The 21,765-nt window shown below is 44.9% G+C and overlaps 1 protein-coding gene across 1 annotated transcript; it reads left to right on the top strand.

Moving 5' to 3' along the window:
* The first annotated feature begins 3,276 nt into the window (after window positions 1–3,276).
* LOC109577203 (glutathione S-transferase A1) lies at window positions 3,277–18,264 on the top strand. The gene is made up of 7 exons (XM_019986030.2): window positions 3,277–3,425; window positions 10,328–10,441; window positions 12,885–12,936; window positions 13,704–13,836; window positions 15,750–15,891; window positions 17,122–17,253; window positions 18,066–18,264. Exons 2-7 carry the CDS (start codon window positions 10,355–10,357, stop codon window positions 18,186–18,188), a joined length of 669 nt encoding a protein of 222 aa, XP_019841589.2. The 5' UTR covers window positions 3,277–3,425; window positions 10,328–10,354; the 3' UTR covers window positions 18,189–18,264.
* The last annotated feature ends 3,501 nt before the right edge of the window (window positions 18,265–21,765 follow it).

The following is a 21,765-nucleotide window of genomic DNA, read 5'->3' as shown; positions in this document are numbered from 1 at the left end:
ATTTTTTTCTACTGTGGGCTCTCCAGTGTTCAGGGAGGTGGGGAAATAATGAGAACCCAGTGGACCCAAACTGTGCTCAGGGGAGCCTGCCTGGTCATCACAGCTCAGCTGCATGAGGCACTATGGGGCCCTGCACAGGGGCCTCACCCCCATTTGACGGGATCCCCCAGATCAGATCTCTATGACACAGGTGATGTGTGAATTTGATACGAATGAATATACATGACGTCATTTCCCCTGGCCTCTCAAGGAGCCAGGGAGCCTGGACTGGGAGTGATTGTGGCTTTGGTCACATGTGGGGCCTGCAGTGATCACTCCCCAGAATACTTGGCCTTCGAAGTATCGGATTCTCTTCTTCCTGGAGTGAGCTGCCTGCCTCACCCTCACCCCTGAACCTCCAGTGAAGGGGCGGGGCCAGAGGTGACAGACACATGGGGGTCCCTGACCGCCCTTCCCCTCGCCCTGGTCTGTTCTCCACTGATCAAAGATTATCAAAATATTTTTCTAAAAAGCAAACCTGAGAATCACCACCCTGTTTTACCTCCCTCAGTGACTCCCACGGCCCGCGGGGTGCCCTCCTGCCTTCCCTCCTCACCCCTTGAGTGCCAGTCCCATCACACAAGACGTGTGGGGGTGGCCTGCTCCCTGCCTGGGCACCTTTGTTCCCTCCCAGGCCAGCTCCACCCCGGGGGCCACACTGAGCTCTGTGCTCCCTGGGGAGAGCTGGACGCACCTCTTTGCTTCCCCCAGAGCCCAGTAAACCCCCTGATGGCCACTGGCATCCCCCAGCATCTGTGAGTTCCTGATGGGGGCCCAGCCCTGTGTATCCCCAGGGCTCCACCATGAATGGTTGTACCTCCACACACACCTCCATGGCCCGGGGGTCTGGGCTGTGGGAATTCCTCACAGTCCCCACCCACTCTCATCTGCCTGACAGCTCTATTCATTCATCCAAGTCTTCAAGACCAAGATGTTCATATCACTCCAATGCTATGGACAGACCTTGCTTTGATCCTAATGCAAGTAAGCCAACTGCACATAAGTCTTTATGAGACATTGGGAAAATTAGAATGCTGAACATTTAATCGAATGAACTTCAAGTATAAAAGATATAAATTATAACATTTTAGTGTGACAGAATAGTGTGATTATGTTTAGAAAAAGAGTCCTTACCTCTTAGAGGTAAATTTAATAATTGTGGGATGGATGCAGTCATGCGCTGTGTAGGATTTGCTGCACAGTAATCCTGTGCTCTGGGGAAGTAAACAGGTCTGTGTGTTGGTTTTCTACGGTTGCTGTGTCAACTTACTACAACTGGGGGGCTTAAAACAACACGATGAATTCTCTCACACTTTTGGAGGCCTGAAGTCCAAAGTTAAGGTGCTGCATTGCCTCTGGACACTCTTGGGAGAAGTCTTCCCTGCCTCTTCCGGCTTCTGGTGGCTTTTTCAGATCAGGTCAGTTCAGTTCAGTCACTCAGTCATGTCCGACTCTTTGCGACCCCATGAATCGCAGCACGCCAGGCCTCCCTGTCCATCACCAACTCCTGGAGTTCACTCAGACTCACGTCCATCGAGTCAGTGATGCCATCCAGCCAGCTCATCCTCTGTCGTCCCCTTCTCCTCTTGCCCCCAATCCCTCCCAGCATCAGAGTCTTTTCCAATGAGTCAACTCTTTGCATGAGGTGGCCAAAGTACTGGAGTTTCAGCTTTAGCATCATTCCTTCCGAAGAAATCCCAGGGCTGATCTCCTTCAGAATGGATGCTTGGATCTCCTTGCAGTCCAAGGGACAATCAAGAGTCTTCTCCAACACCACAGTTCAAAAGCATCAAATCTTCGGCGCTCAGCCTTCTTCACAGTCCAACTCTCACATCCATACATGACCACAGGAAAAACCACAGCCTTGACTAGATGGACCTTTGTTGGCAAAGTAACGTCTCTGCTTTTGAATATGCTATCTAGGTTGGTCATAACTTTCCTTCCAAGGAGTAAGCGTCTTTTAATTTCATGGCTGCAGTCACCATCTGCAGTGATTTTGGAGCTCAGAAAAATAAAGTCTGACACTGTTTCCACTGTTTCCCCATCTATTTCCCATGAAGTGGTGGGACCGGATGCCATGTTCTTCATTTTCTGAATGTTGAGCTTTAAGCCAACTTTTTCACTCTCCACTTTCACTTTCATCAAGACGCTTTTGAGTTCCTCTTCACTTTCTGCCATAAGGGTGGTGTCATCTACATATCTGAGGTTATTGATATTTCTCCCGGCAATCTTGATTCCAGCTTATGTTTCTTCCAGTCCAGCGTTTCTCATGATGTACTCTGCATAAAAGTTAAATAAACAGGGTGACAATATACAGCCTTGATGTACTCCTTTTCCTATTTGGAACCAGTCTGTTGTTCCATGTCCAGTTCTAACTGTTGCTTCCTGATCATCCTTCCTTTCCATGACTCATGGCCACATCACTTCAATTTCTGCCTCCATCTTCACATCACCCATATGTGTGTGTCTGTGTATTTTCTCTTCTGCTATAAGCACACTTGTTGTTGGGTTTGGGCCTATCTACATAATCCAGGATAGTCTCACTTCAGGTTCCTTAACATCTGCAAAGACTCTTTCTCCGAATTCCATCCCATCCAGAGGTTCCAGGTTTTCAGACGTGGACTTTTTTTTCTTTTGGAGACCACCATCATGGCTCATGTAAAGAATTCACCTGTAATTTTCTGCAGGAGATCCAGTTTCAATCCCTGGGTCAGGAAGATCCCCTGGAGGATGGAATGGCAACCCATTCCAATATTTTTGCCTTGAAAACCCCAGGGACAGAAGAGCCTGGAAGGTACAGTCCATAGGGTAGCAAAGAGTCAGACACAACTAAGCATGAACCCATGCTATACAATGTTTAGGATGTATTTATATGAAAAAATTATTTATTATATGTCTGAAGTTCATATCTAATTGGGTGTCCTATATTTATCTACAACTCAGGGTAAAGAGTATGGCAGAGGTCCATGTGAACCTTCATGACCGCAGCTCCCTGGGGTCCCCACAGTAGATTTTATCATCTGCTTTAGTGCCTGTCTCCAATTCATGAAAGCCAATTCAAGAAAAGTAAGTTTTCTGCAAAGGCCATCCTTCATTGACTGGCAAGAGGAATACAATCAACTTGAAATACTGTGTTTAATCTTTAATTGCTGATCTCTAAAAGAGTTATTAACAAGATGTATCCCAATAAGAGAACAATTTGCCTTTTTCTTTTTTAATCTAGCATAAAACCAGTGGCCCTGAACACCATGGGGGTGGCTTTTCCTTAACTGGACTCTGCCCCTTTCAGAGAGGAGGAGTCAGTCAGTCAACTGTGTTAAGAGCTTATAAATAACATGAACTTGGCACTGAGGTGCTGAGTCAAGTGGGAGACAGACTTTCGTAAGGTAAGTGCTGACTTTGCATGTCTGTATAATGTTTCCTTAGCACAAGAAAACTGTTTCACGCTCACATGTGCCTTCTTGCTGTGCTTAGGGGACATTCAAGCTGTTTAGTCAATTGCTGTTGGATACAGAAATGTAAAAATGAAGAATGTCGAAAACTAAGCATGAGAATTTAGATCTGAGAAAAATTAATGATATGAGGGGAAAAAAGGATGGCAGCATTTTAGACAATCAGAGAGTGCGACCAGCACGAAAGGGGAGAGTAGGTGTTTATGTTAAAGCTGCCTGCTCCGTAGACACAGGCAACACACAGCAGGTGGGAATTGCGATGTGGTAACACTATGTGGACTTGGAAACTCAAAATTAAGATTTAACTATAATTGGAATGACTCAGTTACTGCCAGCAAAACTGGATTTTAACTCAGTCTTTGCTGTGACTGGCCAGCTGGCAAGTCCCCCTCTGTCTCTCTTGGAGCTGAAGCAATTCATGCGAAACCTAGAAATTGGCTGGAGCAGGGTTTATCAACCTTGGCCCTATTGACATTTCAAGCTGGGTAATTCTTTGTTGCGGGGACCTGTTCTGTATAATGTCTTTTTTTGGTTGTTGTTTTAGTTAAAAATATTTGCTATAGAAATGTATATTGAATTAGACTTAAGAAATGTACTTAACAACAGTGTTGACATATACATTGATATTTCTTCAAATTTGCAAACTTGACGCCTCTCAGATACTTGCAGTGATAGTTTAAAAAGTTTTAAAAGAAACTGTCACTTCATCAATATGGTTGACACAGTGAAGATCAATATTCTCACTTTCCCTTTCACTCTGTACTTACAGAAAGAACACAGGCTGTGGGAGAGGTTCCTTTCTCATGTAGTGACCACCCGGAAAGTAGACTAGAAGATAAACATGCCTACAGAAGAATTTCTGTGTTTTACAAAATACCTTATCCTGGGAGATATCATAGTTTAGTAGCCAGCTGCATCAATCATAGATGTTTCCAACTAAATATCCAATAAATGTGCCTGTTAAGATAACAGAGTTGTAGGGTGAATTGAGAAAGCAGTGACGATATATGTACATTATCACATGTGAAATGGGTCACAGTGGGAAGCTGCTACAAGGGAGCCCAGCCTGGAGCTCTGTGACCCCCTAAGGGGGGTGGGATGGGAGTGGGGAGGGAGGCTCAAGAGGGAGGGAATATATATAGTTGTGACTGATTCCAGTTATTGTACAAAGGAAATCAACACAACATTGTGAAGCAATTATCCTCCAATTAAAAAAGTTTTTTATATTAAATTTAAAAAGACCACAGGACTGATGGAAAAATCTGGATACAGTGCAGACTGAGGAGTAACGAGCAATCAGACGCACGGGGGAGGCAGCTCCACCACCTCAACATCAGAGACACCTCTGGTCTCTTGCCAATTGTGTGCCGCCCTTCCACCTAGTTTGAACAACCAACAATGTCCTCAGGCGTTGCCAAATGTTCTCTGGGATGGGGGAGCAAAATCAGCCCCAGTTAAGAATCACTGGTTCATATGACTTTTCAGACTCCTAAACACAGGAAGTCTGGATGTGAAAAGTAGGTAATACAGGAGCAGAGAATTAGCTTCCAAAAGTAAAGAAATTCACCTGACTGGAAGGTACAAGTCATTCGAATCAGAATGCAGACAAACAACGCTCTGTTACCAGTATTACTATTGGGGGTAAATCAAAAGCCTGAGGCAGGAGAGGTTCAGTGAGATCCTGTGAAAGTCCGAGAGTTGTCCAGGGCATGGCAATTCACAGGGGAAATATGGTACCTTAGCCTGAAAAGAGAAGATACTGAGACTGGGATGAGAAGAAGTACTTTGCAAGATGCTACAGAGAGCAATGTTTCAATGGGGATGAGGTTTGACCCCATGAGAGTCACTGGCTTGGAGGCTGAGATGCTATGGCTCTGGGGCCAACCGAGTCAGGGGGGCAGCACTCTCTGCTTTCTCAGCCTGCAGCCTCTCCCCTTGTTCTGACTTGGTGGCTGAGAGAATCATGCTCCTTGGCATGGAACCAATTCAAGTGAAGTCATTGCAGGGCTCTTTGTGTGCTGTCAGTTGTCTACAAACCGGTTTTTCTGACTAGATTTCAACCCCTCCAGGGCAGGAACCACATCAGATTCCTCTTGTGTTCCCCACCAGCCATCATTTCTTAGTGCAGGCAACTGCTCAATGAGTGTTAGTTGAGGAGGAAATCCGTGGACAGGTCAACCGGACAGAAGATGCTGAAGAAAGATCAGTGAGGGACAGGAGGGTGGAGAGAAGGGTACTGAGTGAGAGCCCCTGGACTCCTGCTATAGAAAGGAGTGGGCTTCCCATTGCCATGGCTGGAACCCATTCAAAGGGGCTGGGTGGCGGGCAGAAAATTCCAGAGGGTCCAGATCAGGGAGTGAGTGGGAGGGCAAAGGCCTGGGGGAACGGCAGGCGGGGTGCAAGGTTCAGGGGCAGAACCGGGGGTCCACTTCAGTCTTGGGGTTTCAAAAGGCTGTGCCAGACCTCGCTGAACCTTTGCCAAGAACTTCCTCCAATCCAGGTTATCTAGTCAGCGAGCATCACTGATCTTTCACACAAGACAAATAAAAAGAGAACCAGTTTATAAAGTAGTTGACAGAATCTGGATATATGTAAAATCCTGTTCTTACTAGAGCTCTAGGGGCTGAAGCGACTTAGCATAGCAGAGCACAGCACGAGAGCTGGAAGTCAAGAGGGAGATAGCAGATAGACAGACACACAGACAGAAGCCTCGCATGCTCCCCAGTGTGCTCACTCAGCCATCTCCCAGGAACTGGGAGCAGAATGGAAGCTGGATTTGCTGCTCCCTGTTATGAATTTTTTATGCCTTATCTAATTGAATTTCCTCAACAGCCCTCACTAGTAGACATAGCTGTATTTCAAAAGAGAACACTGAGGTACAGAGATTAAACAACTCCCCTGGGTTTATACATCTTATAAGGAAAGGAGTTGGGCTTTGTCTCTAAGCCTCCTTTCTCTCTGCTAAGAAACGCTGTTATTAGGAGCCCCCTCCCACCTACTCCCTGAGATACAGCTCCTTTAGTTCACACTGGAATCATCCCAAGACACATTCCTTTTCAGAGAATGTAAGCCTACCTCCTTATGAAGGTCAAATATAGTTATACTAGTGCTCAGGATACTCACAGTAAGTTTTTAAGGTCTGGGTAAAGTACGTTATGTTTTTATCCGTTTTTCCTCAGAATCAGCCAACAGAATTAATGTTTCCTTCTCTCCCATTGAACTGTTAATTGGCCAAAGGATTCTGCATGGGGAACAAACTAATATCAAGGGTCTCAGAGAGCAGCAGAGGGGAACATATGCATTACCTGCTTGGGGGGGGCCCAGACCAAAATTCAGAAGATGTCTTCAAAGGACCCCAGTGCTCACAGAACTCTTTGAATTTGAATTTCGTCTTCCAATAGGATACTAGAAGCCATTTCTGGGGTTGTCCTGAGGGTGGACACACTTGCTAGATATTGAGTGTGAATTGGGAACACACGTATGTGACTGATGGCAAGTCACTGAATCTCTGTAGTTCTCATTTTCTGGGAGCCAGGAAGTTTATATCATGTTTGCCCCAGCCTTCAAAAAGTGAAGAAAGTTACTTATAAGAAAGATATGATAAAGTATTATGTAAGTTGAAACTTCATTTCCCTTTGTAATGTGATCCTTAGTCAATGGATAATGGAATTTAATGTGAGGAGGATCTGTGACTTCCACTTCACAGCAACACCCTTCTCAGAATTCTGCTGAGTCACAGCTCCTCCGTTCTACATGATAAGTACAATATACACAATCTCCAACTTCAAGATGGACGAGTTAAGTATCTTTCTAAGGATCCTTTATTTTGCAAAGGTTAGACCATTGATCTCACATTAAAAATGTGGATATGTAAATAAAAAAGTAAACCAAAACTAAATAAATTTTTTAAAATGTGGATATTGAAAACATGTGGATATTGAAATTTGTTATCTAAAATTCAAGTTATTCATTCTTTATCCACTAAAGAGAAATATATTTTTGTCCTGAACTCCTCAACAAAAAGTTGCAAGATCTTAATGTTTACTAAACAGAGCTAGGATTTGAATAGAAAACGCAGGTGTTTCTTCCTATGTTCTGGCTTTGGGGTTCCTGCTTTTATTAAGTCCTGTATGTTTCTATGGAAAAGGCAATGGCACCCCACTCCAGTTCTCTTGCCTGAAAAATCCCATGGACGAGGGGCCTGGCAGGCTGAAGACCACGGGGTCGCGAAGAGTCGGACATGACTGAGCGACGTCACTTTCACTTTTCCCTTTCATGCACTGGAGAAGGAAATGGCAACCCACTCCAGTGTTCTTGCCTGGAGAATCCCAGGGACAGGGGAGCTTGGTGGGCTGCTGTCTATGGGGTCGCACAGAGCCGGACACAACTAAAGCGACTTAGCAGCAGCAGCAGCAGTATGTTTCTATTCATGCCCATGAGAGAACAATTGGGTTGGTCATAATGTTTGAGTTTTCCTGTAACATCTTACAGAAAAACCCAAAAGAACTTTTTGGCCAATAATTTCTGTCTGTTGTTGGAGCCTTTGAATTTCATTCTCTGGTTCCCTGCTATGTCCACTCTACACATAGGCTGCTGTAGTCTAGGGGCTTTCAAACTTCACTGACCTGAAAAGACCCACGTATCTCTTACCAATACCATGACCAAATGAGTGTGCCTATGTGCTTTCTTCTACCTGAACATACAACGCACACATAGCTGAAATGAGCAACTCATGAAACAATGCTTTATTTTAAAAACTGGAAAATTTCACAGTCCACTGAAGGATTGTCATGCCTAGTTTGAAAAATGTTAACATGAAAAATGAGGCCAAGACTTGGGTTCATATAGAAATGGGTTTAAATCCCAAGTTCGCCACCTACTTTGTGCAAGTTACCCTAGAAATCTCAGTATCCCCAACTGCAAAATGAGAGCAATGGCAACTTCATAGCAGGTGATTCTTGTAGGGTTAAATGAAGACAAATTTGTGAGAATGGGCAGTGCATGACAGACATAGAACAAATGTCAGTTCCACCTAGACTGTACAGTTAATGCAATAACATCCCTTTCTCTAGATACAAAATGTACAATAGAGATAAAATATACAATTCCAAGAAAATGGAAGTATTTGGCATCCTGTATCTGTGGAAAGAATCGGGATCTTTTGAGCAACAGTTAAGCAAACTGAGCTCTAATTTCAGATTTTGAACAAATGCAACATAATAGCCAATGAGCTGAACATGGATTCTGTCTCCTCCTCCTCCTATTCCTGCTGTCTGTGAAGTCCTCTGGCTCCAAGGCCCCTCCTTCCCAGGCTCCCAGGGCCTACATATGTGTGGGTTCCTGCCCTGCCCTGGTTTTAATCCTGGGTGTGGATTTCCATGAATGTTATTTAAGCTTTGAGGTCCATTTCATCAACTGAAGAATGGAGATAATAATTATTTCATGGGATTCTTGTGAGGATTAAAGATATAATGTGTTCAAAGTGGTCAGCATTCAGTTCAGTTCAGTTCAGTCGCTCAGTTGTGTTCGACTCTTTGCAACGCCACGGACTGCAGCATGCCAGGATTCCCTATCCATCACCAACTCCTAGAAGCTACTCAAACTAATGTTCATCGCATTGGTGATGCCATCCGGCCATCCCATCCTGGGTCATCCCCTTCTCCTCCCACTTGCAATCTTTCCAAGCATCAGGGTCTTTTCCAATGAGTTGGTTCTTTGCATCAGGTGGCCAAAGTATTGGAGCTTCAGCTTCAGCATCAGTCCTTCCAATGAATATTCAGGACTGATTTCCTTTAGGATGGACTGGTTGGACGTCCTTGCTGTCCAAGGGACTCTCAAGAGTTTTCTCCAACACCACAGTTCAAAAGTATCAATTCTTCAGCGCTCAGTTTTCTTTATGGTCCAACTCTCACATCCATACATGACCACTGGAAAAACCAGCTTTGACTAGATGGACCTTTGTTGGTAAAGTAATGTCTCTGCTTTTAATATGCCGTTTAGATTGGTCATAGCTTTTCTTCCAAGGAGCAAGCGTTTTTTAATTTCATGGCTGCAATCACCATCTGCAGTGATTTTGGAGACCCAAAAATAAAGTCTCTCACTGTTTCCATTGCTTCCCCATCTATTGGCCATGAAGTGATGGGACCGGATGCCATGATATTAGTTTACTGAATGTTGAGCTTTAAGCCAACTTTTTCACTCTCCTCTTTCACTTTCATCAAGAGGCTCTTTAGTTTTCTTTGGCTTTCATCCATAAGGGTGGTGTCATCTGCATAGCTGAGGTTACTGATATTTTCCCCAGAAATCTGATTCCAGCTTGTGCTTCATCCAGCCTGGGATTTCACATGATTGTACTGTTTATATAATTTAAATAAGCAGGGTGACAATAGGCAGGCTTGACGTACTCCTTTCCCGATTTGGAACCAGTCTGTTTTTCCATGTCCAGTTCTAACTGTTGCTTCCTGACCTGCATACAGATTTCTCAGGAGACAGGTAGCATTGGGGCAGGAATATTAGGAGTTTTGCAATAAATACTAGTTCTCTAATCTTTGCCCTCCCTGACACCCACCCACGCATCCATATCACAGACTCAGCTCTTAGCCTGCCAAGAAAATCAGATTTTACCCAGTGTAGACTGGACAATGATTGGTGGAATTTCCCGCAGGTGGCTAATGAGAGTGGGAATTTGGTCTAAGGAAGAAGTTCCAGGGACTCTTCCAATTGCCCTGAGGGAGGCCGATTTTTCAGCATTGTTTGTGCTGTTCAGCCATATATCATAAAGGCTTCTATGCTTTTATTCTTTGTTCATTCATTGGTTCATTTGTTGGTTCATTAAGGGCTAGAGAAACCAAGAGACTGCCACCATGGCAGGGAAGCCCACTCTTCACTATTTCAATGGACGCGGCAGAATGGAGTGCATTCGGTGGCTCCTAGCTGCAGCTGGAGTGGAGGTAGGTTTCATCTTCAGTTGGATCTAAATTGACCGTGGGTGCCTAGTCAGTCACTCAGTCATGTCCAACTCGTTTCGCTCCCGTAGGCCATAGCCTGCCAGGCTCCTCTGTCCCTGAGATTCTTCAGACAAGACCACTGGAGTGGGTTTCCATTTCCTACTCCAGGGAAATTGACTGTATCATACTACTTTTTTCACAGAGGAGATTTTCCTTATTAAATGATCTGCTAAGAATTTTGCATTAAAAACATTTATTAGGTATTAGATTAAGAGATCTTTATTGAAATTTCTTCTTCTCAAGGACAATAGAAAACAAATTTGTGTTTTTATTTGTTTTTAGCTGTGAGGCTTGTGAGATTTTAATTCTCTGACCAGAGATCAAAAGCAGGCCCACAACAGTGAAAGCCCATGCCTTAACCACTGAACTGTCAGGAAATTTCCTGAATTTTTATTTTGAAAACTGTACAATATTTGTTACATTCATGCAACAATTAGAAATATGAATATTAAATATCAATTGATATGAATAATAATTATTAATATGTCAGGCATTTTAATGTATTTAGGTCAATTTTAAAATAAGTTTAATGAACTAGAAATATACCATGAAGTGTTTAAAGATGAAATATATAATACCTAGGATTTGTTTCAAATTGTTACCAGGGAGAGGGGTGTAGGCATATAGATATCTTGGGATTGGGTTGAGCCTATAATTACTGAAGCTGGTGTAAGTTTACAAGGAGCATCATTGTATTTTTTATTTTGTGCATGCCACAAATCTCCATAATAAAAAACAAAAATATACATATTAGAAGAGAAATGTAATTAAAGTTAAAACATAAACCAGAAATATAGAGCAGTGCACACTGTAGCAAACTGCCTGTTGGATTTAATGCATTCATTCACTCAGCAATGAATTTGTTGGGCACCTTGAAGTGCCAGATTTCATGCCAAGCCCTAGAGATACATGAATCATCAAGACAGGCACAGTCCCTCCCCTCAGGCCGCTTACACTCTAGTGAGGATGCAGACACGTATGTGGGTGACTAAAAGAGGACACAGAAGATGTGAGTGTTAAAAACGCCACCTTCTCAGTAGTATATTGATAGGCTTCTGTGCAACTCTGCTGAGTGCTGCCCTCTAGAGGTGTCACTCAATAAAGCACTTAGCCCAGATCAGAGGGAGCCAGCAACTCTGTGAGGGTTTCCTGCAGAGGGAGTCATGGACAGAGGTCAGAGATTTGGTCCCTTAGAGGAGAACAGTAAAAGAAGGCTTCAGATGAGGCCTTCAAAGGCCTTCGAAGGTTCTGCAAAGGGAACCTCTAGTGTGCTCCCTTAGCTTCCTAAAAACACGTTTACCTAAGCCTCTATATATTATACTTTCTCTATTACTTCAGGAATGCAGGGCACATTAGCTTGGTCCATTTTCAAGTGTGTAAAGAAACAAGTACATAGAAAATCCAAACAGTGCCATTCCAGGTGGTTTCATTTCTATAAATCAACAACCAACATTTTTCACTGCAGTTCAGCCTTGGGGTTCAAGGATGTGTTCAGAGTCCCTGGGCAGGATGAGTTCAGCACAGGACGGAGAAGAAGGGGGAGATGCTGAGAGCATCCAGGCTTCCTCTTGTCCAGCCAAGCCTGACAGAGCAGGGTGTGGGGCTCGACTGACCAAAGAACATTGGAATTCTGGGTTCTCTGGGCCCAGAGCCTGATCCTCGCAATCCTGCATCTCCATCAGTTTCGCAAGAAACAGCTGACCAGCCAGCCCCTTCTCACAATGACTACCCACCTGTCATTGCCTCTTAGGGTTGTCTTGAACTGGGTGCTTTATAAATTGTTGCCCACACACTCACTATCTACATGGTTTCACCGTATGGGATCATTTAGATCCACAATAAACTACTCCAATGAGGCAGTTAGAAATCCCCAGTTCTCAAACTTTTCACAATCAAGACCCTTGTTTACAATAAAAAGTTGAATGGAAGGAGGTAATATACAGCAGAGAACTCCGGTGGCAGCCTCTAAGGGAGTCAATGGCCCCATGGATACCCCATGCTAGGGGATACCCCAAAATCCTGTCCTGATCTCACAGGGAGAGAAAGGCTTTCCAGGTACATTAAAACTCCATAACTAGAACTTCCCAGTCCCTTCCCTCCAGTGATATTCCCCTCCCCACAAATCATTACCTAATCACTGACAGAGGTGGGGACAGGGTAGAGGTGAATTGGCCTGCAAAATAAGCAGTTACTTGCCACAACCCACATTTTTATCTTGGTGGCTCTAATCTAAATCTCCAAATGGCCTTGATCACTGTCCTCTGTGCACCCTGCCGAACTTGGAAATCCTACAGTCTCCATAGTGGGCAGCAGACAGAGGCCATGCAAGTTCAGCTATTCTATGGAATGAAACAACAAAAACTTATCGACTCTTTCTGCTTTTCAGTTTGAAGAGAAATTTATAGAAAAACCAGAAGACTTGGATAAGTTAAAAAATGGTAAGCCCAGGAACTAAGTTCCTCTGATGGGAGTATCCAGTAGAAGTTTTAAGTTGAGGTTTCAACACCACCAACGTGCTGTGTGTGTGGTGGGAGTGGGGTTAGTAGAGTGGGAGAAATATGGTTAAAGGTAAGAGGCGGGTCTCCTTGAAAATGCCTTGCAACTCTCTCGGAACTAGGAAGGGCTGGAACTCGAGTGTTTGTTAAAGGAGCCAGCCCCAGTGCCCGTGAATGCTCGGTCTGTGCTTCTCTGCCTTTCTGCACCGTGAGTGACCACACAGTGCTCCCACCTAAAGTCAGGAAAAGGTGAAGATCTGACAGAAGAGGGGAGAAACAGGCCCAGAAGTTGCTGTGAGTCCGGGTTTGGCAAAGTAACATCCTAGCAATAATGTAGACTCAGTGAGCAGAGAAAGGGCAAACTCTCTCAAAACATGTCTTACCTGTTCAGAGATTTTCTCTGGAACTTCCGTTAAATGGCAACTTGTTGGCACACTTGTTGCAGACTCTTCCAGCTTCTTTCTAAAACACACATGAAGACAAATCAGCCCAGATTTACAAGGGATCGCCTATATGTCTGAATGGGAAATAAGAAGATAAATGAAATAATAGGTTAGAAAGTAAAAGGCAAACAAAATGCCATCCTACTTAAGCCTACCAGGTCATTTTAGTGTTTCACTTTATATCTTTGGTTATTTCAGCAAACATTTGTTCGTCTTAAAAGGGTGCAACATATCAAACATTTCGCCCTTCTTTTTTTCTTTCAAAAGATGGGAGTTTGATGTTCCAGCAAGTGCCAATGGTTGAAATTGATGGGATGAAGCTGGTGCAGACCAGAGCCATTCTCAACTACATTGCCACCAAATACAACCTCTACGGGAAAGACATGAAGGAGAGAGCCCTGTACGGTAGTTTTTAGTTTTATCATCATAACTAATAGTAACAACTTAGGTCCTTCCCTGACTGAGCAGGAACAAAGCAGGGCATCATGACCAACATGATGGTATAAGCCTTGTGGGGCATAACTGAGTCCAGTACAGCAAAGACCTATGAGTATGAGGGAAGAGTAAACAAACTTGAAGTGAAATCAACCGCCTACGAAGAGGATACCGTCCATGGATATAGCACAGTGACAAGGTTTCCAAACATGAATGGTCTATGAAGCGAAGAGGATGGTAGAACCAAGACTCCAGGGGTTCAGGCTCGTTTGAACTGGACACCCACCAACAGCCAGAGACAAGGGACAAAGCATCTGAGTGTCTAGAAGATAAAGCTTAGAAAGGGAAGGATCTAAAGAAGTTGGTTCTTGAATTCCAAAAATTCAAAGAATGATGACCAGGAACTTAATTTATTAACCCTTTATATGGACTGGCCACTAGACAAGGATTAGCAGAGGTTGAGCTCAAAATGGTAAGGTTACATCAAGCATTTCGATATAGTTTTAGTCAGCTAGATTTTTCAGTACAACTATATCCTGGGGGTGAGGGGTATTCTCTCTGCTGTGATGGGACTACATGCTGATGCTGCTGCTAAGTTGCTTTAGTCGTATCTGACTCTGTGCGACCCCAGAGACTGCAGCCCACCAGGCTCCCCGGTCCCTGGGATTCTCCAGGCAAGAACACTGGAGTGGGTTGCCATTTCCTTTTCCAATGTATGAAACTGAAAAGTGAAAGTGAAGTGGCTCAGTCGTGTCCAACTCTTTGCAACCCCATGGACTGCAGCCTACCAGGCTCCTCTGTCCATGGGATTTTCTAGGCAAGAGTACTGGAGTGGGTTGCCATTGCCTTCTCTGGGGACTACATGATTGAAATTAAAATCTTGTAAGGAACTTCCCAGGTGGCAGTAACAGTAAAGAACTTGCTAGCAATGCAGGAGATATAAGAGACCCGGGTTTGATCCCTGGGTCTGGAAGACCCACTGGAGGAGGGCATGGCGACCCGTGCCAGTATTCTTGCCTGGAGAAGAATCCCATGGACAGAGGAGCCTGGTGGGCTATAGTCCACCGAGTCACAAAGAGTCGGTCGTATCTGAAGCGACTTAGCACTCAAGGAACTACTGCTGTTATTCTAAAAGTTAAACAGAGTTACCCATATGACTCAGCAATTCCTTTCAAGAGGATTAAAAACACCCCCACACTAAAATTTATACTCAGAAATTCATAGCAGTGTTGTTCATAATCAATAACTAGAATCAACAAAAATGTCCATTAACTGATGAAAGAAAGAGCGAAAGTTGGTCCATCCCTACAGTGGGATGTTATTTCAAACAGAACCAGAGTCTGGCAATAGTATGTGGAGAGTGTTACGGAACCAGGTTCTACGGGAAATAACTGGAGAAAGTGCTGGTGTTGGGACTCTAAATGGGCCTGGTGTTCTAACAGGATGAGAGAGGAAGAGGGATGTGACTGGGACTGAGGTGCCAGGACCCTGCTGGACATGACTGAGGTGGTCCTAATGCATCACACCCACCATGCTCAGACCACGTCATGGCAGAGACGGCACACCCAGGAGTGGTCCCAGTGCTTACCTGCACTGATTCTACCCGATTCCCTCATGCCTGTGACTATGGATGGGTCACTGATGTGCTCTGTCTCTATATTTGGTCATGTGTATAACAAAAAGATTACACATATGTTTACCCTGATGGCTTGTTCTAGAATGCTAAAATTAATTTTAAAAAACAAAGCTAAATCACTGGTGTAGAAAAATGCACCCAGTGGAGGAGAATTACTTTGCTACCTCTCAATGTCTCATTCTTACCCATTCCAAAAATCTAAGGCAGAGACATTTGACAATTTGGTTATTTTATCTTTTCAGGATTGATATGTATTCAGAGGGTGTGGCAGATTTGGGTGAAATGATCATGCATTTTCCACTGTGCCCACCTGCTGAAAAAGATGCCAAGCTGACCCTAATCCGAGAAAAGACAACAAACCGTTATCTCCCTGCATTTGAAAATGTAAGTGGACTCTTCAGCATCTTTGGCAGAGAGGTCAGAGGACGAAGAAAAATAGTGCCTGGCATGGCCGGGGCATTAGCCTTCACCTCTGTGAGCCTTTCTAAATACTAATGTAGTACTCTGAGTCTCAGGGCACTTTATAAAAATTGAATGTATAGAAGAATTGTACTAGTTTTACCCAAGTTATAATTTTTCAGGAAAGTTCTATTTACTCAAACCCAATCTGGAATTCTCTACTCAATGGAATTTCACGGTTATACTTAGAGCCTGGATTATGGAAGCTCTGAGAGCCACACTGGAGCCTGGATTAGATGGATCCTTAGAACACGGTGCAGGGGCTTTGATTCAAGAATAGCATGATGTCAGCAATACATCAGAAAATATTCTGGTGTCCTGTGTAGGGAGACATGAGACCAGCTGCCCGTCAGGAGAATGTGGAAGTGTTTTGGGGGTGATTGACATGTATCTAGATAGATATGGGGGCAGTAGGGTGGAGAGAAAGAGACAGAGGAAAAGTTATTCAGGAAAAAGTAATCGAGATATTTTGGGACATGACTCTCAGACTTTTGAAGAAAGTGAAATAAAATCAGTGAAGTAGTGTTCCATCATTATGACTAGTACGTATTTTAGTTTTTCTGTTTGAACGTTTCATGATCAAAAATACCTGAAATCAGGCTCAACTAAAAGCATGAACACCCCCCCCCCCCGCCCCGCCTGCCCTCCACCAAAAAAAAAAAAAAAGATTGTAAGACCAGGAAATGAGAGCAAAAGAGTTGAGAAGGAATACAGACTCTGCATTAGTTTGCTCAGGGTGGTAGAAAGCTGTCATGAAGATGGAGACACTGCCCAAGGAGGAGGGAGAGAAGGACAGAGAGAGACGGATGAAGGGTCATGTTGTGGAGTCCAGGGCTGCACACTTGAGGGTGTGCGGTCCACAAAAACATGGTGCAGATGGTGCTAAGGCCTTGGCCCAGCGGAAGAAGAAGGAAGGCAGCCACAGCGAGGTGTGAACAGGAAACGGAAATGGTGGTCTGCCTTCCACTGGGGATGAGGAGGGAACCACAGGAACCTGCCTGGCCCGTCTCTGAGTTGGAGGGAGCAGAAGATCTGAGGTTCCCACCTGCCCAGCGAGGGGCAGAGATGGAAGTGGGGCTGGGCTAGGGGCAGGGGAGGAGCGGGGGTCCAGCCTGCAGGGACCTGTGTCCCTGATCTGACCCCTCCATTCGACAGGTGCTGAAGAGCCATGGACAAGACTACCTGGTGGGCAACAAGCTGAGCAGGGCTGACATCCACTTGGTTGAACTTCTCTACTATGTGGAAGAGCTGGACCCCAGCCTTTTGGCCAACTTCCCTCTGCTAAAGGTGAGCTCTCCCACGGCCCTGGGGGCCAGACACACCCCCACATGGCATCTGCTCTCTGGACCTTGGGATTGGGGTGCTAGGGTCCCCATCCCTGTCCAGGCCTTGCTGCCCCCCAGTCTCCTCAGTTCACTCCAAGGCCCTGGTCCGGAGTGTGGAAAGAATCTGTCAAGCCAAGGACATCGGAGGTGGACTCTGCCCCATGGAAAACGCCCTGCCTTTTACCAGGAGAGAGACCCAGGGCTGGCTCTCTCTTGGTCTCTCTTCCACCTCAGCCTCTGTCCTCATTTCCTCTTCACTCCCCTCTGTCCCGCGTGTGTCCCTCTTTCCCTGAGTCTGTCTGAGTGGGTTTCCCCCCATCTCACTTCTTCCCTTCAATTCCTGTTCTTTCTCTCATACGTTGATTTCTCTCTCCCCGTTTCTCTCTCTTTGACGGCAGATTGGCTCTGACTGACCTCACACATGACCTTTCATGTTTTCCGTCTTCAGTTCCAGCCCCGTGTCCTAGCTCTTCTTGTCTTGACATCTGGAGCCTTAATCTGTGCTGATATCTCACACACTCCTCTTCGTTACACTGCACTTGAGGGTCAACCCACTTGAGGGTAGGAAGATCGGGAAGCAGAATGGAGCGTTACACTAAGACCTCTCTGGGGAAAACTGGGCTGTCCCCTTCCTGTCTCATGGGCCTCCTCCTGGTGCTGATGGAGGGGTCTCGGCTGGCCCTTGTCTAGGAAGGTGTCAGAGTCCCTGCTGGGTTGCATAGTGACAGGGCTGCTCTTTAGCTGTACTCCGAGCTGTGTTCTCGTGCATTGCAGGCCCTAAAAGCCAGAGTCAGCAATATCCCGGCCGTGAAGAAATTTCTGCAGCCTGGCAGCCAGAGGAAGCCTCCCACGGATGAGAAAAAAATAGAAGAAGCCAGGAAGGTTTTCAAGTTTTAGTAAAGCCAGCAGGGCTGCCCGGGACAAATCTTCTGAAATTTTCTAACAATGAAACAATAAAGCTCCTATGAGCAGATTTACTTCCCATGTGTTCTTTTTTACTACGATCTCCTTCTCACCTTTCTGGTTTGGAATTAAAACATAAATAAGAACAGGAAACAGATTATATATTCCTGTACTATTTTCCAAGGATCATCCTATAACATCTGTCACATAGCCTATCAAAGAAAAAAGTGCAACAGTTTATATCTGACATTCTTAGGTTTTCACAGGAAAGAGCTACCTTTCTGGGGTCATGGCAGAAAGACATTTTCTTTATTTCTTTGAGAGATATTTTCCATCTGATAATAAAAATGTCTTTTCTTATGCATTTCTGAACAACTCTTTTGCCTACTGTGGGCTCTCCAGTGTTCTGGGAGGTAGGCAAGCAATAAGAACCCAGTGGACCCAAACTCTGTGCTCAGGGGACCCTGCTGTGGCCGCCTGGTCATCACAGCTCTGCTGCAAGAGGCTCTGTGGGGCTCTGCACAAGGGCCTCACCCTCATTTGACAAGGTCCCCCAGATCAGATCTCTATGATACAGGTGACATGTGTGAATTTGATGTGAATGAATATATAACGTCATTTCCCCTGGCCTCTCATGGAGCCAGGGAGCCTGGATTGGGACTGATTCTGGCTCTGGTCATACGTGGGCCCTGAGGTGAACACTGCCCAGGAAATCTGGCCTTTGGAGTATCAGGTTCTGTTCTTCCTGGACTGAGCTGCCCACCTCACCCTCACCCAGGAACCCCCAGGTGAAGGGGCGGGGCCAGAGCTGACAGACTCAAGGGGTCCCTGACTGTGTTTCCCTCCCTCTGGTCTGTTCTCCACTGACATCAAAATATTTTTCTAAAATGCAAACCTGAGAATCACCACCCTGTTTTACCTCCCTCAGTGACTCCCGCGGCCCGCGGGGTGCCCTCCTGCCTTCCCTCCGCACCCCTTGAGTGCCAGTCCCATCACACAAGACGTGTGGGGGTGGCCTGCGCCCTGCCTGGGCACCTTTGTTCCCTCCCAGGCCAGCTCCACCCCGGGGGCCACACTCAGCTCTGTGCTCCCTGGGGAGAGCTGGACGCACCTCTTTGCTTCCCCCAGAGCCCAGTAAACCCCCTGATGGCCATTGGCTTCCCCCAGCATCTGTGAGTTCCTGATGGGGGCCCAGCCCTGTGTATCCCCAGGGCTCCACCATGAATGGTTGTACCTCCACACACACCTCCATGGCCCGGGAGTCTGGGCTGTGGGAATTCCTCACAGTCCCCACCCACTCTCATCTGCCTGACAGCTCTATTCATTCATCCAAGTCTTCAAGACCAAGATGTTCATATCACTCCAATGCTATGGACAGACCTTGCTTTGATCCTAATGCAAGTAAGCCAACTGCACATAAGTCTTTATGAGACGTTGGGAAAATTAGAATGCTGAACATTTAATGAAATGAATGAACTTCAAGTATAAAAGATATAAATTATAACATTTTAGTGTGACAGAATAGTGTGATTATGTTTAGAAAAAGAGTCCTTACCTCTTAGAGGTAAATTTAATAATTGTGGGATGGATGCAGTCATGCGCTGTGTAGGATTTGCTGCACAGTAATCCTGTGCTCTGAGGAAGTAAACAGGTCTGTGTGTTGGTTTTCTACAGTTGCTGTGTCAACTTACTACAACTGGGGGGCTTAAAACAACACGATGAATTCTCTCACACTTCTGGAGGCCTGAAGTCCAAAGTTAAGGTGCTGCACTGCCTCTGGACACTCTTGGGAGAAGTCTTCCCTGCCTCTTCCGGCTTCTGGTGGCTTTTTGCATCCTTCCTTTCCATGACTCATGGCCACATCACTTCATTCTCTGCCTCCATCTTCACATCACCCATATGTGTGTGTCTGTGTATTTTCTCTTCTGCTATAAGCACACTTGTTGTTGGGTTTGGGCCTATCTATATTATCCAGGATAGTCTCACTTCAGTTTCCTTAATTACATCTGCAAAGAGTCTTTCTCCAAATTCCATCCCATCCAGAGGTTCCAGGTTTTCAGACGTGGACTTTTTTTTCTTTTGGAGACAAACATCATGCCTCAGATTGTAGAGAATTCACCTGTAATTTTCTGCAGGAGATCCAGTTTCAATCCCTGGGTCAGGAAGATCCCCTGGAGGATGGAATGGCAACCCACTCCAATATTTTTGCCTTGAAAACCCCAGGGACAGAAGAGCCTGGAAGGTACAGTCCATAGGGTAGCAAAGAGTCAGACACAACTAAGCATGAACCCATGTCATACAATGTTTAGGACGTATTTATATGAAAAAAATTATTTATTATGTGTCTGAAGTTCATATCTAATTGGGTGTCCCATATTTATCTACAACTCAGGGTAAAGAGTATGGCAGAGGTCCATGTGAACCTTCATGACCGCAGCTCCCTGGGGTCCCCACAGTAGATTTTATCATCTGCTTTAGTGCCTGTCTCCAATTCATGAAAGCCAATTCAAGAAAAGTAAGTTTTATCCAAAGGCCATCCTTCATTGACTGGCAAGAGGATACAATCAACTTGAAATATTGTGTTTAATCTTTAATTGCTGATCTCTAAAAGAGTTATTAACAAGGTGTATCCTGATAAGAGGACAATTTGCCTTTTTCTTTTTTAATCTAGCATAAAACCAGTGGCCCTGAACACCATGGGGGTGGCTTTTCCTTAACTGGACTCTGCCCCTTTCAGAGAGGAGGAGTCAGTCAGTCAACTGTGACAAGAGCTTGTAAACACACGTGAACTTGGCACTGAGGTGCTGAGCCAAGTGGGAGACAGACTTTCGTAAGTTAAGTACTGACTTTGCATGTCTGTATAATGTTTCCTTAGCACAAGAAAAGCTGTTTCACGCTCACATGTGCCTTCTTGCTCTGCTTAGGGGACATTCAAGCTGTTTAGTCAATTGCTATTGGATATAGAAATGTAAAAATGAAGAATGTCGAAAACTAAGCATGAGAATTTAGATCTGAGACAAATTAATGATATGAGGGGAAAAAAGGATGGCAGCATTTTAGACAATCCAAGAGTGTGACCAGCATGAGAGGGGAGAGTAGGTGTTTATGCTAAAGCTGCCTGCTCTGTAGACACAGGCAACACACAGCAGGTAGGAATTGCGATGCGGTAACACTATGTGGACTCGGAAACTCAAAATTAAGATTTAACTATAATTGGAATGACTCAGTTACTGCCAGCAAAACTGGATTTTAACTCAGTCTTTGCTGTGACTGGCCAGCTGGCAAGTCCCCCTCTGTCTCTCTTGGAGCTCAAGCAACTCATGGGAAGCCTAGAAATTGGCTGGAGCAGGGTTTATCAACCTTGGTCCTATTGACATTTCAAGCTGGGTAATTCTTTGTTGCGGGGACCTGTCCTGTATATTGTCTTTTTTTTTTAAGTTAAAAATATTTGCTAGAGAAATGTACATTGAATTAGGCTTAAGGAATGTACTTGACAACAGTGTTAACCTATATATTGATTTTCTTCAAATTTGCAAACTTGACGCCTCTCAGATACTTGCAGTGATAGTTT

This window comes from Bos indicus, chromosome 23 (genome assembly GCF_029378745.1).
Source record: "Bos indicus isolate NIAB-ARS_2022 breed Sahiwal x Tharparkar chromosome 23, NIAB-ARS_B.indTharparkar_mat_pri_1.0, whole genome shotgun sequence".
NCBI lineage: Eukaryota > Metazoa > Chordata > Mammalia > Artiodactyla > Bovidae > Bos > Bos indicus.
Note: the sequence above shows the minus strand (reverse complement) of the source record. Positions and strands in the feature narration are given on the sequence as shown.

Excerpts from the sequence above, each read along its gene's own strand:
- LOC109577203 (XM_019986030.2), top strand. The coding sequence starts at position 10,355 with ATGGCAGGGAAGCCCACTCTTCACTATTTCAATGGACGCGGCAGAATG. Across the intron at positions 13,837-15,749 it reads GACATGAAGGAGAGAGCCCT|GATTGATATGTATTCAGAGG; the intron begins GTACGGTAGTTT and ends TTATCTTTTCAG. Across the intron at positions 15,892-17,121 it reads ATCTCCCTGCATTTGAAAAT|GTGCTGAAGAGCCATGGACA; the intron begins GTAAGTGGACTC and ends TCCATTCGACAG.